Genomic DNA, 14,419 nt, shown 5'->3' with positions numbered 1-14,419 from the left:
TGCTGCCTTCACTGACCGTCGGGAATCTCAACACCCTCTCTGAAACTGTGACTGCTGTGGTCACGTTTGAGCTCAAACAAACAAACAAACAAACAAACAAACAAAAAACAACAATAAACTGTCAGATAGTTATGACTGAAGGAGAAAATGCTCAAAGGTATGCCTGAATCCCTTACCAACTCCCAGCAGTCCTTGGTACACCACTTAATCACACTCCCAACTACATTAATAGAAAATCCAGTTGTGCATCATACTCTGAGGGTATGGGCCCAGTTTAGGAGGAATTTTGGCTCTGGAGACTTCTCTCTAAGTCCTGTTGCTGCCAATCATCCGTTTATCCCATCTCAACATGATTCTACCTTTCAGGACTGGCAGAGAAAATGTATTAAATCCTTTAAAAACCTATTCAAGGTTGTAATTTCATCTCTTTTGGTGAACTATCGAAGGGATATTGCATGCCCAAGACACATATCTTTCGATGTTTACAGGTCAGAGACTATCAACCTAATTCCAACCCAATTGACACCTTTCTATCTTTCAACCCACTATCTTGAGGTGCACTGTCAACTTTAATTTGGTTTTTTTAATGTTTTTTGTCTCTTTTATTTAGTTTTAATGTTTAATGTTGCCATTTATATTATGAAGGCCTTTTGGTGAAATGTGGATGTTTATCATTTAACCTGGAGCAAATTCAGAACCTTAAGCTTTTGTATATAGTCTATTTGCTTTTCTAAGTTTGTTGTAATTTAGCATTTGGATAATTTTGTCCTCCTCTCTAGGTATTTCTATGGTCGCTGACAGCATGGCATCCAATGACAGCTCCTGATTTCCTCACTCAAAAATACTCCATATATAACTGTAATACATGTCAAATTGCTTTAAATTATGCTTGTATAACCTAGGATAGCTTATTTACACAATTGGTTCATATTTTATTGCAGTAATGTCAATATTTCATATTTGAAAAAGACATTTTAACATGTAATGAACGTTATAAACAGAAAAAAAAAACGATTAAAAGATTGGAAGAAAAAGATGCCTTGTTTAATTTCTTTTCAACCTAATTACTTTTTCTATGTCTATTATAGCTGGGTATATTTTTAATCTTGGGTGAATATCAGGTGTTGCATTATGGTGTTATTATATCACTTTACATCAAAGCATAAAACACAAATAACACCTCTGTTCAAACTGAAAAACACTTTCAGGCTCTGATGTTTTTTTTCAAGAATTGGTAAACGATTAAGAAAATAAACACAAAATGGAATAACACAGTGGACACCGCTGAAACCCAGAAACTAAATAGACACACATATGAATTTAGGGTTTATTACTGTAACCATAACAATAAGGTGGATCTCTCTTTATTTTGACCATCAATTCAATCATATTTGTTCTTTTTATCACAGGCAATAGTTATAATAGTGCACTTTTTATATTTAAATTATGATACAGACATTTCTTTTTTTGAACACCTTATTCTACTGACCCATATGAATGAAGAATAGTTTACAATCTTAGCCAGAGTTGGGTCAATGAGAGTGATGGTGATGTGGTGACGTGAAAGATGAAACTGATGACGGTGAGCAATCCTAGTGTGTGCGTGTGTGTGTGTGTGTGTGTGTGTGTGTGTGTGTGTGTGTGCGTGCGTGTGTGTGTATGTGTGTGTGGTGAGGCAAACAACTTTAGGTACAGTTTCTCTCGTGACGACAGCCACACAACATAGATGAGGAGGAGGAGGCAGACAGACGGACGGGCCAAAGGGACGCGGCGTGAAAGCAAGAAACGAAGCGAAATAGCAAGCATTCCATGTATGCGTGTGTGTGTGTGTGTGTGCGTGTGTGTGTGAGAGAGAGAGAATGTGTGTGCCTGTTTGGGTTTGGGTTTGTCTGTCTTTATTTCATTGAATATTACCGGGTCAGTCGAAATGTTCCTGTGTAATCAGCTCAAAATGCACCTGCTGCCAAGTGTTCAGATCACTCCTTCACCGTCCACCCGTCCCCACACACAGGTTCCAGTTACCAGAGATAAGCGTGATTAAAATGTGAGACACAGATGGAGATCACTGAAGACGTGGGATGAGAGCAACATGTCAGAGCTGCAAGTAAAAGCTTTCTTTTAAAACAAAATGGGGGGAAAAAAAAGAAAAAAGGAGATGGATATAAATTAAATTAAAATCTGATTATTTTTTTATTATTATTTATAGTTTTTAAAGAAAGACATGGCAGGTAAATAAATAAATAAATAAATAAATAAATAAATAAATAAATAAATAAATAAATAAATAAATAAATAAATAAATAAATAAATAAATGGATAGTGGAGAAATATATAAAGAAATTTAAAAAATGAACACAGTTAAAAAAAAAAAAAAGTGGAGCACTGTTATCCTTCTGAAATCATTCTGCACTTTTCTTGCATATTGTGCTGCATGGAAGACTGGTGATGAACATCGACGAGTCTGACAAGAGTACCGGAGGAACACGTGAACTGTCCGAGCTGCTACGTCTGCTTGCAGGATGGCGCGACTCTGGGTGGCGAGCGTGGGAGTGCAGTGATGGACTACTTGGCTTGTTGGTGAACGCTGAAATCTGGAGCGAAGGGTTAAGAGACTCTTGCTCGCGTCCCATTTTGAGGTCCGGTTCAACGAGGAACCCGACGCCGTGAGCCTTTTCAACCATGATGACAATGTCCACTGATGAGTCTTTCCTTTGAGTGTTTGTTTTGACTTCGTTATAGGTCAGTAGGTGAACACGATGGCAACGGGAGACAAGCTCGACGAGAAAAAAAGTGGTTTGATCCACAGGTCAGGAACGCTCTTCTCATTCAATCTGGGCACAAACAGCTGATGAGGTTCATGGAGCTATTCACGCATAGTGTTTTTTTTGTTTGTTTTTTTCTTCTTCTTCATATTTCTGTTAAAATAAAATAAAAAAACAAAAAAAAAACAAAACACCTTTCTTCAGAGCAACAAGGGTCCAACGCAGAGAAACCATCTTAGATGCATTGTTTCACATTGTCTCTGAGTTCGAAACGAAATACAAAATAATCCAAACGTTTAACTCGAAATGAACGACGGGTCAGCTTCTCCTGTCCGACGGCACAAAGTGTCTCAGCTGCTGCCTTTACTGCCACCACTGTGCTACTGACGTCCTCGAAGGAAACACACAATCGTAAATTAAAAACTAAATAAAAAAATATCTTTTTTTTCTTCTTTTTTTTTCACATTCACTTACGTAGCTTACTTTGTTGGTTTTCTTTACGTCAGGAGAAGACACTGCTGGAATTCCAGGAGGATAATAAAATCGGAACCGTTCAGCGGGCTGCTAACTCTTTAGGGTTCCTCTGCTGAGATGCGTTGGTATTGATTTCATTATGGATCGGCCGCCGCGTGTTGCTTGAGAGTGATATGAACGCGCTGCTTAAATTTAAAGAGAAATCTTGAGGAACATCACAAGACCGTGACTTCTTTTTGGCGTCAAATACTGTTTTACAATGATATGATAGACTAGCCTAACTGATCACGTCGGCATCCTTTTAGCAGGCTGATTTTCTAACTGGCATGCACATTAGCACTTCAAAATTCCTAGTTTGATCTGTGAAGCTGTATCTATGTAGGATGCCAGACTGCTCATTCACATGATTTTTTTTCTTTTTCCGTTAAAGGGTAGTTACTTAACACTTCTTTCTCATTTAAGGGTAAGAATCCCAAAGGTCCTCAAAAAATTAGGAGAATGTTGAGTTGGGGAAAAAAAAAACAACTAAACTAAACAAAAAAAAACCTCAAAACTGCATGATGGGAGAAAAGGTTCAGTCCTTGCTATGGTCAAGCACCTCAGTGAACGTAGTCAAGGAAGAATAGGAGTAGCTCGTGGCCTGCAGGGATACTTGGAGATGAAGTGATGCCGTCTTCTTTCTGGTGTGTTTCCTGCTGCGCGGCCTCACTTTCTGTCCTACGGCTGGGATTGGGTTCCGTTGGAGGAGAGCAGTCGGGTTCTCTCTTTCGCTGAGCCTCTGCGCTGCAGAACTCCCCCGCTGCCTCCTATGCCTCCGCCATCTGCTCGGTCGCCCCACTCGCACCTGTCGCCCCCGCCCTCGGAGCGCCTCGAGTTTTGGCGGGTGGGCGTCCCGTGGGGTCGCCCGTTCTTCTCATCTGGGAAGGGATCTGTTGAAGAAGCGGGCAAGTCACCGGCGAGGCAGACGCGCTGCTGTCACAACTGACTCGTCCAGATGTGATTTGAAGCTCAGTACTGTTTCAAATTGAATCCGTATGAGATTAAACTAACTTGCCTTCAATGACATTTATGAAAAAAGATATCAATAAGCAGGTAAACACACAGCAATATACATTTCTCTGAATACACTACTCACAATAGGTTAGTGAAATTTGGGCTTTGGCCCACTTGTGAACAGCAGGAGACGTCGTGGTCAAACTGTAATTGAGGCTCAAGGTCACGTGACAACTTAGGGAGCAATCAACATTATTTTGTTGTTGCCGTACACCCGGTTGTTGACTTTTGCGTCAGTAAATTGCTTGAGAAGAAGAAATCGCGATTGCATGTTCCAACTTAAACGTGAACCTTATACATTTTCCAGAAATTTCACCCGAAAACCCCCACCTGTTTGTGAGTAGTATATATCCTCACGGCCATTTGTTATTATGTTGAATTCCATTCTCTTGTGAAGAGCGTGTTGAGGCGGTCTTACCAGATAGGGCTTGCACCAATGGCTGATCATGGGAGCTGAGAAGTTGAGCTTGAATTGTTTCCACCACTCGCCTGAACCTGCGACTCGGACCTGGAGATGTGCCACAGCGCACACACACACACACACACACACACACACACACACACACACACACACACACACACACACACACACACACACACACACACACACACAGACAGTTCAGGGAGAGTGTACAAGAGTTATACTATTTGCAACGTATAACGAGAATAATGTGAAGTATAGTTTTGCGGTGGCCATGACTGTTGTACCTGAGTTGTATAACTCCACATGTGAGCGAATGATCACTTACATGAATAACCGGCTGAAGGCTGTGATGAGCCGCTTCCATTGAAATATGAGCAAAGGCTCTATTATAACTGAAGGTTTTAAATTTGAAATACTATTTGCTACATACAAAGTTCACTCAGGTTTTTGTTGCCATTGCCATGCACTCCTTCACTGCTTTCGCAGAGCTCCTACCTTCTTATACAACATGATACTGCAACCGTATTTAATTTTAGACATAAGAAATGTAAATATCTGACATATTAAAAAAAAAGGAATTTCACAATGCAGAAGGGCTTCACCTTCACTACACTTGCCTGATATGAGAGTGAATGTCACGCTGTAGATTCCTGTCTCCCTCCTCCCCTCCCTCTCCGTCCTCTCTCTGTCCCGTTCCCTCTCGCCCTCGGAAAAGGCAATGTCCACCTGAAACTTGACGGGCTTCTGGAAGACGGAGGGGCCGCCGGAGGACTTGTACTCGGCCCGGAAGCTGGTCTGGGAGAGGACGCTGTGACTGAGAGACGGGATCTGAGTGGTGGGAAGACAGAGAAGAAGCAGAGAGACCGACAGACTTACGAGGCAGGAGAGGTATGGGGACCAACGTGAGTATAGGAAGACAAAGGGTGAGGGTGAGGAGAGGAAGAGAGACAGAGTGAGCCATTGGTGAAAGCAAAAGTGATCCTTCTCGGTGACGCGCGTGAACAAGGTCAAATGAAGATCAGACAAAGAGGAACTGAAATAATGAAAGAAATGAAGTGCGGCACAGTGCGAGAGTGAGCTGCTTATAGCTGTGGTAGTGAGGGGACATGCTCTCTGTGAACCAGCTGCGAAAGAGGCATGAGAGACAGACCACGTGAGATATACTCACAGACAGAAAAGCGTGGACAATGTCAGCTTTGACAGAACTCAGGGGTTTGTCTCTGATCACCACAAAGATCTGCTCCTCCTTCTCCAAGCCGATGAAGTTCCCAAACCATGACTTTTTAGCCAACCTAGTTGTAGGACAAAAAGTTTATACAGGGTCCACCAGTTAGAGAGCCACTTTATTCCAAAGCTAATAAAACACTGTTTGAGAAAATCATTCATCTCAACGTATGTGACTTACTCGGGGCTGGATTCTGGTGTTAGACTGGACATATCTTCTGACGTAGGAACTAAGGGAGACAAACCACTGTTAAAATGTATGTTTGTGTGCAATAATAGATCTGTAAGTTATTTTCAAAAAAAATTAATGGAAATGTCCCAAGTCAAATCTGCTCTAAAATTATAAGTAGACACCTTTTGATGATGTGCTCCAGTTGTACCGAAGCAGTTGGAAACACGGCGTGATCCCAAAGCAACACAGGAAACAAGTGTGTAAACGCACCTTGCAATTTACGACGGTGGAAACGCGGCGAGCCCAGCAGGTTGTTCTTAAAAGAATTGAGCCGAGTCCTCCAGTGGGCAGAGCTGCTGGCTGCCATGCCGCTTCCCCCACCTGGGCTGGAGGGCGGGGTCAGCGACAGTGAGCCCACGCCTCCCCCTCCCTCCGCCCGAGACGAGGACGAGGACGAGGAAGAGGAGGGCGGGGTGGAGGAGGGATGGTGAGGGTGGTGGACAGGGGTGCCCAAGGGTGTGGGCAACGGAGAGCCCTGGGGAGTGACCTGCGGCACAGAGTGGGCAGAGTTTGGGTAGAAGCTCTTAGTCACTGACTTTAGGACAGAGGAGGAAGGGAAGAAGAAACGGGGGATGGGTGACAGGAGCGGGGAAGGGGAGGGCGAGCGAGAGCATGGGTTGTGCAGAGGCAGGGATTTGATGGGCTGCAGGTGGGGCCGGTCGGTGGGTCCCTTGGTGGGCAGGGTCTGGGTCTTTGGGTTAGGGGGAGCTTTGAGCTTGTCATGAGCCCGCGTTGAGCGAGGAGTGGTGGCGCTTCCCTGTTTGGACTCCTTTGTGAGGGGGGAAGCGGTGGCGGAGGTGACGTCTGATTGGCTGAAAGTGAAGACGGGGCTCTGATAGGACTGGAGTGGGGGGGTGGGGGGGGCAGGTTTGTGGGGGGGGGGGTATGGAAAACAAGAAAGAGAAGGGATGGAAAATGGAGAAAGGATGGAAATGAATATCATGCTAAATGACAGAAGAGTGCAACTTGTGAGTTGTGAAAGTGTTGAATGCAATTCTACTAATTCAAACCTCGTCTGTTGGGCCCTTTGAGCCTTTGATAAAAGCTCTTTATTTCCTATGCAAGTGAAGAATATGTGACAGTTGTGGTGGTGACGATGTTCAGAATGCGGTGACAGACAATAGAGGCAGTGAAGGTGTAACGATACTGCTGTTTTTGTGGCCTAATTATTTAACCTTTCAAGGGCCATTTCGAAAACATGCCTAAGCTCTATGATCTAATCTATAGTCTATTTAACTCGCTCGATTAAAGAAAGAGAAGGAACATGAAGACACAAGGAATATGAACACTTGTTGTGTGAAAGATTTCAGTTGAGGCTTTGCGGTTGCGACAGAGGAAGTTGGCAAATGGATATTTTTGGGGGGCCTGAGTAGAGTGACAGTCAAACTTTACAGCAGGGATAGGCGACATAAAACAACAAATGCATAAGAGATCACAGAATACTGATATTTTGATAATGGAAAGAAACATTACAGCATAAAGATTTGAAATGAGCGTACCAACCACAGAAAGCAAAATTATGAAAATAAGAACTGTTTACACTGGCTGTTTGAATCTGGTTGGAAAAAAAAGAAGAAGAAGAGCCGCATCAGTATGTACAGTCGGTTAAAACTGGCTAAATGACCCCTTACCCTGGGGCTGCTGAGTGGGCTGGAGGAGAGACCAGTTGATGCTCCGCTTACTGAGCGGGACCTGACAACGACACCAAAGGTTAAAAATTCAGAAAGTGAAACCAACAAGAAAGTGTGTATCGCTGTGTTCTCTATGTGCAGTGTTGAGACTGTAGACTCTATGTACCGTATATGTTGCAAGAATAACACACTGTACCTCTGGCTGTGTGCAGCTGTGTCCAGGGCCCTTCGAGGTGGAGTCGGAGACCCCTGTTCAGTAACACTCAGTACCTCCAGACTTTTCCTCTCAGGGCGGCAGCGGCCGTGACGCGTCAGCATCGGAGAGTCAACGCGCTTTCGGGGAGGATCTGCCGGGATTTTAGCTGGTTTAAAATGATTTCAGAATGCATTGATACAATTAAAGAGGAAAAAAAAAAGAGAGAAAGGAGCCATGTTTAAATATTCACTTTGATCTGTGTTTACACAATGTGATTTCTATCACATAATCAGGATTATTACTTACAGTCCCCGTACCTGCAGAGCGTGTAATTACAACATTTCTCATAATGCTAACATTCAAAATAAACCGTGCTGCTTTATATTTGTATGTTTGATGCTAGGGTACCAGTAGTTAGTATAAGCGATCTTCACTATGCATTTATTTTCTGCAGCACTTTGGAGAAAAGCAAAAAAAAAAAAAAAAAAAGATCATGATGACAGCAGTTTTTCCACAGGCCTTTCACTCATTGCACCATCTGTGACTGTGATAAACTTAGCTTCATTTGCACAGGCAGAATGGCTGCCCTCTCCCAGTTTTGTCCCACAGTGAAATCTTGCAGATGTCCAGTGAAGTCTGCTACGGGTGCCGTAAAAGAAAATAACATCCTTTGCAGACTAAAATTGAATATTCCTTAGAATTAAGGATTTAACGAAATCATTTTAACCATCTAAGTCAATCCAGAAACTCCCGTCTAAATCGCTTTTTACTTAATATGAATACTCATCAGTGTAATGTATTTGAAGTGAACGATTGATATGTTATAGCACCAGACTCACTGACAGGTCCATCTGCTTCTTAGAAAATGAGGTTGAGAAAATCAGGTCCCTTTCTTGAATGGATCCCTCCTGCCCCCTAATGACTGACCTACGTCATTGCGCGGAGGCAAATCCTCATCCTCATAGCTGGGGTAGCGCTCCTTCCTGTCCAGCAACAGATAATAGATCATCTTCTCCTGGTTTTCTCTGGAAGGCAGTAAATAAGAAAACAAAGTCATTGAATTATTTCAAATTTCTTTGAAAAGGATAAAACCAGCACAAGCACAGGGCTATATTATTCCTGAATATGGGGCTCAATGTAGTGGTACTTTTAAGTACGACTGACCATAATACAATTTTTTTCTTCTTTTTTTTTAGACAAAGCTTGTTGAACATGCCTGAAACATGACTTTCGAAGGCAAAGAGTGAACATACATGAGTATTTATGTTGATTTAAGAGGTTGAGAGTGTCGTACTTTTTTCATGATTTACACAAAATCAGATATGTTTGCAGTTCAGTTATCATTGTAAGAAACGGCAAGAAAATGAAAAGTTTAATCACTTTTCCGCCATTAAAAAGGTTAACGTCTGCAGTACAGACATATGTACATGTAACTGTCAGCTATACTCACATCCTCTCACGCTAAATTCCATTCAACTGTATATTCCTTCAGTGGCTCCTCTGAATTCAGACTAAATACATCATTACGCATATTTTCAGAGTACAAAACATATCTTTTTTTTATATTTTAGTTTATTTTTCAGGCAACCATGTACAAAAACATTAATCTTGAAGAAAAGATGCTGCGTACCAGATTTTAGCCACAGCTTGTTTCTATCTGCAACAACGTACAATGTACAGCACTCTTAATAACAACTCTCTGTAAAAAAAACTTTTTTTCCTTTTACCATTAATGCAAATTTATATTCATTATTTATACTGAAGCCGTCTGCATTACTGTGTCGATATCTGCTAGAATGTCCAGATGTGGAATGTAGAATGACAGATGTAACTGTCATTTTCTATTTACAATTTGCAGTCTTTAAATCCGCAGTGTGGTCAGTTTGGTGGACTCAAGGCAGGCGTTTTCACGTGAGATGATGGACAATAAACCACTTCCTCTCTCCACTTCCAGACAACACTCAATCTGTCTATCCACAATACTCAGGGTCGATAATAATAATGAGATGTTCAAAGACATTAAGTACATGACTGAGTAACCAGAGTAAAAGTAAATCTTGAGCACGATCCAACACGGCAACACTTTCTTTGTGCAATTTGAATTTGTAATCATTAAGAAATGCGGATTTATCACTCATCATCATCATGATGCAGATTGAAAACAAATCACACCACGGCTCGACGCCTTGTGCTGCGTGACGTTTGCGTTTGAATGATGTACTCACTCTTCACACTGCAAATCACGCGTGAGTTTGACTCGGTCTCTGAAACACCCCAGCGAGTGCATGCTGTCCAACACATCTGGGTCCAGCTCAGTCAGGGACAAGATTCGCCTCACGCACACTCTCCTGGGAGGAGGCTGCTCGGGGCACGGCTCATTACGACCACCCCTAGGAGCCGCACGGGGGAAAACGTTATGGGAAAGACGCAGATGTAACGTGCAGGGGGAAATGCGATGCAACATCAGTGTAAGAACTCGAGTATGAAAAGAAAAAAAAAAAAAAAAAAAGGTATACTCACAGATACCAGGCATGTTTCTGGATGGCCTCTAACTGTAAGGGGGTGACAGGGCAGATGGGACCATTAGCTTCGACAGTCTGTTAACAGCCAGATGGCCACAGAGCTGCGCAGTGTAAATATTTTACACTTTTTTTTTTTTTTTACATTTGCAAAACTCATGAGTACTCAATACCATCAGTCAAACTGTCTGCATATTTAAAAAAAAATCATAAAATGTTTTCGAAACACTAGCTGTTCTGCTGAGGTGAAGAGTCTCAACTACGCCCCGTCATTAAGACTCCAAATGTTTTTCCCACAGCACATTCAATGGAAAAAAACATGAAATTCTGCCACTTGAAACACATGCGATATAAACTTCTTTAATGCAAATGCACATGTGCTAAGCAGACACGGTTATTCCTTTTCCTTTCAGCAGCTGCGAGGATTTTAATAAATCCTAGATGATGTGCTTGCTTACAAAAATTGACCAAAGTAGGCCTCACTTGGTTTAAAGCAAAGGTAACAGATCAAATAGGACGATTCTGCTCCATCACAAGTCAAGAGCAATGAATGTAAGGCTGTCCAGGACGATTCAATGCAGGCACAAGTCCGAATATTTTGGGGTGCCGTCAGCATAACTGTGTGAGCAGTCTCGTACCGTGAGCCTCTTTTCAGGGTTGACCTCGATCATGCCCTTGAGCAGGGACTGGCAGTCCGGTGGGATGAAGTGGGGCATGTGGAACACTCCACTCTTTACCTTCTCCAGGAGCTGGCGTAAATTATCATGGTCAAAAGGCAGGGCACCCTGCAGGGGTGGAGGGAAAGGAGAGAACACACAGATGGGACGGAGCAGAGCAAACCTGGAAGGTAAGCTTCGCGAGCACGAAAACAAAAAAAAACAACAACTTTATTGAAGTGACCGGACTGCTCGTGGGAAAACGCAAATGTAGGACTTACCACCAGTAGGGCAAACAGGATGACCCCGCAACTCCACACATCTGCTCTTCGCCCGTCATATTTCTCGCCCTGCCAAAGACAAACCCGTGTGAATTCATTCACCACTGGAAACACTCATTGAGAAAGTTTCAGACGGTTTACCGCCCATCCAAGACTATATACTGACAGTATCTATGTCAAAATAAATGCCTTAATCCGCTTTAATCCAGCACTTAGTCGATCTCAGGCAAAATCACAGTGAAACCATATTTTCATTGATAAGACTGGATAATCTTTTGAGTGTCCTAAAGATTCACTCTTAAGCTCATATAAAACCAACACAAATGCCAGATTCTTCATCCCGTATGAATTTCTTTAATTATATTCTTAGGATTCTGAAAAAAGTTAAGCGTTTCTCTCCTGCGCCATAAGAAAATTATTAGTAGAAATGATAATAGTTATGAGCGGGGCGCCTACCCGTATCACTTCAGGGCAAGCGTAATGTGGTGATCTAAAACAAAAGTAGAAAAGTGTTTCAGGAAATGATCATGCAACAAAGTTACAGTAACACAGTTATAGTTAAACATAACATTTATCACTCCGTATTAAACGCCTGTAACTACTAGTATATCACAAAATGGATCAATTTAAACAGCAAGTGGTTGAAATATAAAAAATTACTTGTTGTTGTGCTTGCACACATTATTTCGAGCGTCACACACACACACACACACACGGTTGGTACTCACCCGCAGCTGGTCTCTAACAGACTGTCTCCCACCTGCAGAGAGGCCATTCCAAAGTCAGCGATACGGATATTGTTCTTTTCATCCAGGAGCAAGTTTTCAGGCTTCAAGTCTCTGTGACTGCAAAAAAAAATAAAAAATAGAACATTAGTTTGACTCGCTCTATAGAATGAATGCAATTTTTTTTTTTGTCCCTCAGACTGCTGTCCATGTATCATTATCAAGAGAGGGCTTGATAAGATTGTAAAGGTATCCAGACTGTCATTTCAAGTGTGACCCCGTGAAGCGCTGCGGTGTGGAAGAACTTACCAAATGGAATGACTGTGGCAGAAATCCAAAGCAGAGATGATCTGCCTGAAAAACTTCCTGGCCTCTTTTGGGGTTAGCCGGCCCTTCTTCACCAGGTAGTCGAAGAGCTCTCCCCCGGACACATGCTCCAACACCAGGTACCTGTCACCAACAGGACAACAGTCATCTTCAAGAATTCTGAGCATTGAGAATGATTTTCATTTCCAGACACTGATTTTCTGATAACATGAAAAGTATTCCTCCTCAGGACAGTTAAAAAAAAAACCAACAGAATATTGATATAGGAAAGTGCATAAACAAGGAAAGACTGTTACAGCTCTGCGAGTTATTATTTAGTCATCGCAAGTTGGAAGACCAGTTAGTTGCAATAAAGCATACAGACAGCATGAGAACGGAGGGCAAGGCTCCCCTTGAATGCAGAAGCAACTCACAGGTATTTGTTATTCTCGTAAACATCATGCAGCTTCAACACATGCGGATGCTCGATCAGTTTCAGAATGGCAATCTCCCTCTCAACCTGGCCGGAGAGAAGGTGGATTTCAAAGAGACAGAAAAAGATCAAGATACTAAATCAGAGTGGTTTTTAGTTTTTTTTTTTTCAAAGCACGTGAACACAGCTGAATGATTAAAGACGATAAATATAGAAGATAGGAAGTTGTATGTGTATAGCTGCATAACGCAACATGCCGTGAACAGAATTAGCGTCGTTATCGTCACGGTGAGCAACCTCGGCGGCGTCATACTGTACCTTCATCAGCACTGACTCAGACAGCTTCTCTCTGTTGACTATTTTGATCGCTACCTTCTGACCCGTAATGCAATGGACCCCCAGTTTGACAAGCCCTGACAGATGGAGGAGACGTCGGGGGGGGGGGGGGGGGTGGAGAAGAAGACACAGACAGGCATTGGATGACAAATCCAAACAAGCCATCATCTACTGCTTTTATCTCTACGCACTGTGTTTCCCACAAGAAATTAAAGGCTGAGGTGGGTGGCCCTTGCCCATTAACCCAAGATAGTCCACAAGAAAAACACTATATTTTGAAGTTAACCCTGACAAGGTAAAATACTTGAAAGGAGAACAATTTTAATCTTGGGACATTTTAAAGTCACAAAAGCAACACACAAAAAAAAAATAATACAACACCAATATCTACCAAGTATAAATATTACAATATGTGTGAAAGAAAGTAAATCATACCAAAACTGCACATATTTAATGATTAATTGCTTAATAAAAGAGCTATAACTTTCTGTGGATTTCTGTAAAAGGATTTAAAATCGTATTGACACATCTTATACACTGCTCAGTACTACTGTCCTACAATATACTCTGTTATTTGCAACAAAGATTGCTAAACATGTCCACACTACTGCCACTTGTTAATTGGTACTGCGATTAAATAGGGCGTCAAAATCTTTATATTTTATCCGGCCAATCAGGTGACACTGTGTAATAATATGGACTGAGAGGTGATAATCCCAAGCAAAGGGTCAACACAAATCACTGTCTATATATGAAAAGTTTAAAGCGCGAGTCAGTACTTCCACAGAAATTCCACCTATTTCACTCATGCTGCTGTATCTTCTGTGATTGTCATTAGCTCATCAACGTTATTGTGGGAGAAACAGAAAGAAATTAGAAAGTTAATCAATACGATCACTCACCGACCAAATGTGTAACTATATCATCGGTTTCAAGCACAGCACTGACTTAACTAATGCAAAAAAAAAAAAAAAGAAGACTCTTATTGCAAGAAATGTAAAAGATGCTTAAGACAAATCGAGAGAACAAGAACGCCACAGTGACTGATGAGAGAGAAATGACTGGATGTTGGATGTACTCACCTGTCTGCCCCTTTCCCAGAGTCTTTTCCAGTCGGTAGGGCCCAACATATTGAGCTGACTGACTCAGAGACAGTTCCTTACTCAT

At 42.1% G+C, this 14,419-nt stretch overlaps 1 protein-coding gene across 2 annotated transcripts; it reads right to left on the bottom strand.

The window, feature by feature from the left end:
- Nucleotides 1-3,953: 3,953 nt before the first annotated feature.
- On the bottom strand, nucleotides 3,954-14,419 carry brsk1a (BR serine/threonine kinase 1a; the record flags this gene model as incomplete). Of its 2 annotated transcripts, none has more annotated exons than XM_080517710.1 (19): nucleotides 3,954-4,165; nucleotides 4,708-4,797; nucleotides 5,325-5,541; nucleotides 5,882-6,005; nucleotides 6,119-6,167; nucleotides 6,380-6,656; nucleotides 7,801-7,861; nucleotides 7,997-8,147; nucleotides 8,924-9,021; nucleotides 10,222-10,386; nucleotides 10,517-10,548; nucleotides 11,154-11,300; nucleotides 11,453-11,521; nucleotides 11,909-11,942; nucleotides 12,181-12,297; nucleotides 12,487-12,627; nucleotides 12,918-13,003; nucleotides 13,235-13,329; nucleotides 14,335-14,419. In XM_080517710.1, 19 exons carry the CDS (start codon nucleotides 14,417-14,419, stop codon nucleotides 3,954-3,956), a joined length of 2,250 nt encoding a protein of 749 aa, XP_080373836.1. The 2 variants fall into 2 exon arrangements, with proteins under 2 accessions (XP_080373836.1, XP_080373837.1); XM_080517711.1 differs by having other exon boundaries at nucleotides 3,954-4,153.

This window comes from Blennius ocellaris (genome assembly GCF_963422515.1).
Source record: "Blennius ocellaris genome assembly, chromosome: 21".
Taxonomy (NCBI): domain Eukaryota; kingdom Metazoa; phylum Chordata; class Actinopteri; order Blenniiformes; family Blenniidae; genus Blennius; species Blennius ocellaris.
This window is presented reverse-complemented; position numbering and strand designations above follow the sequence as displayed.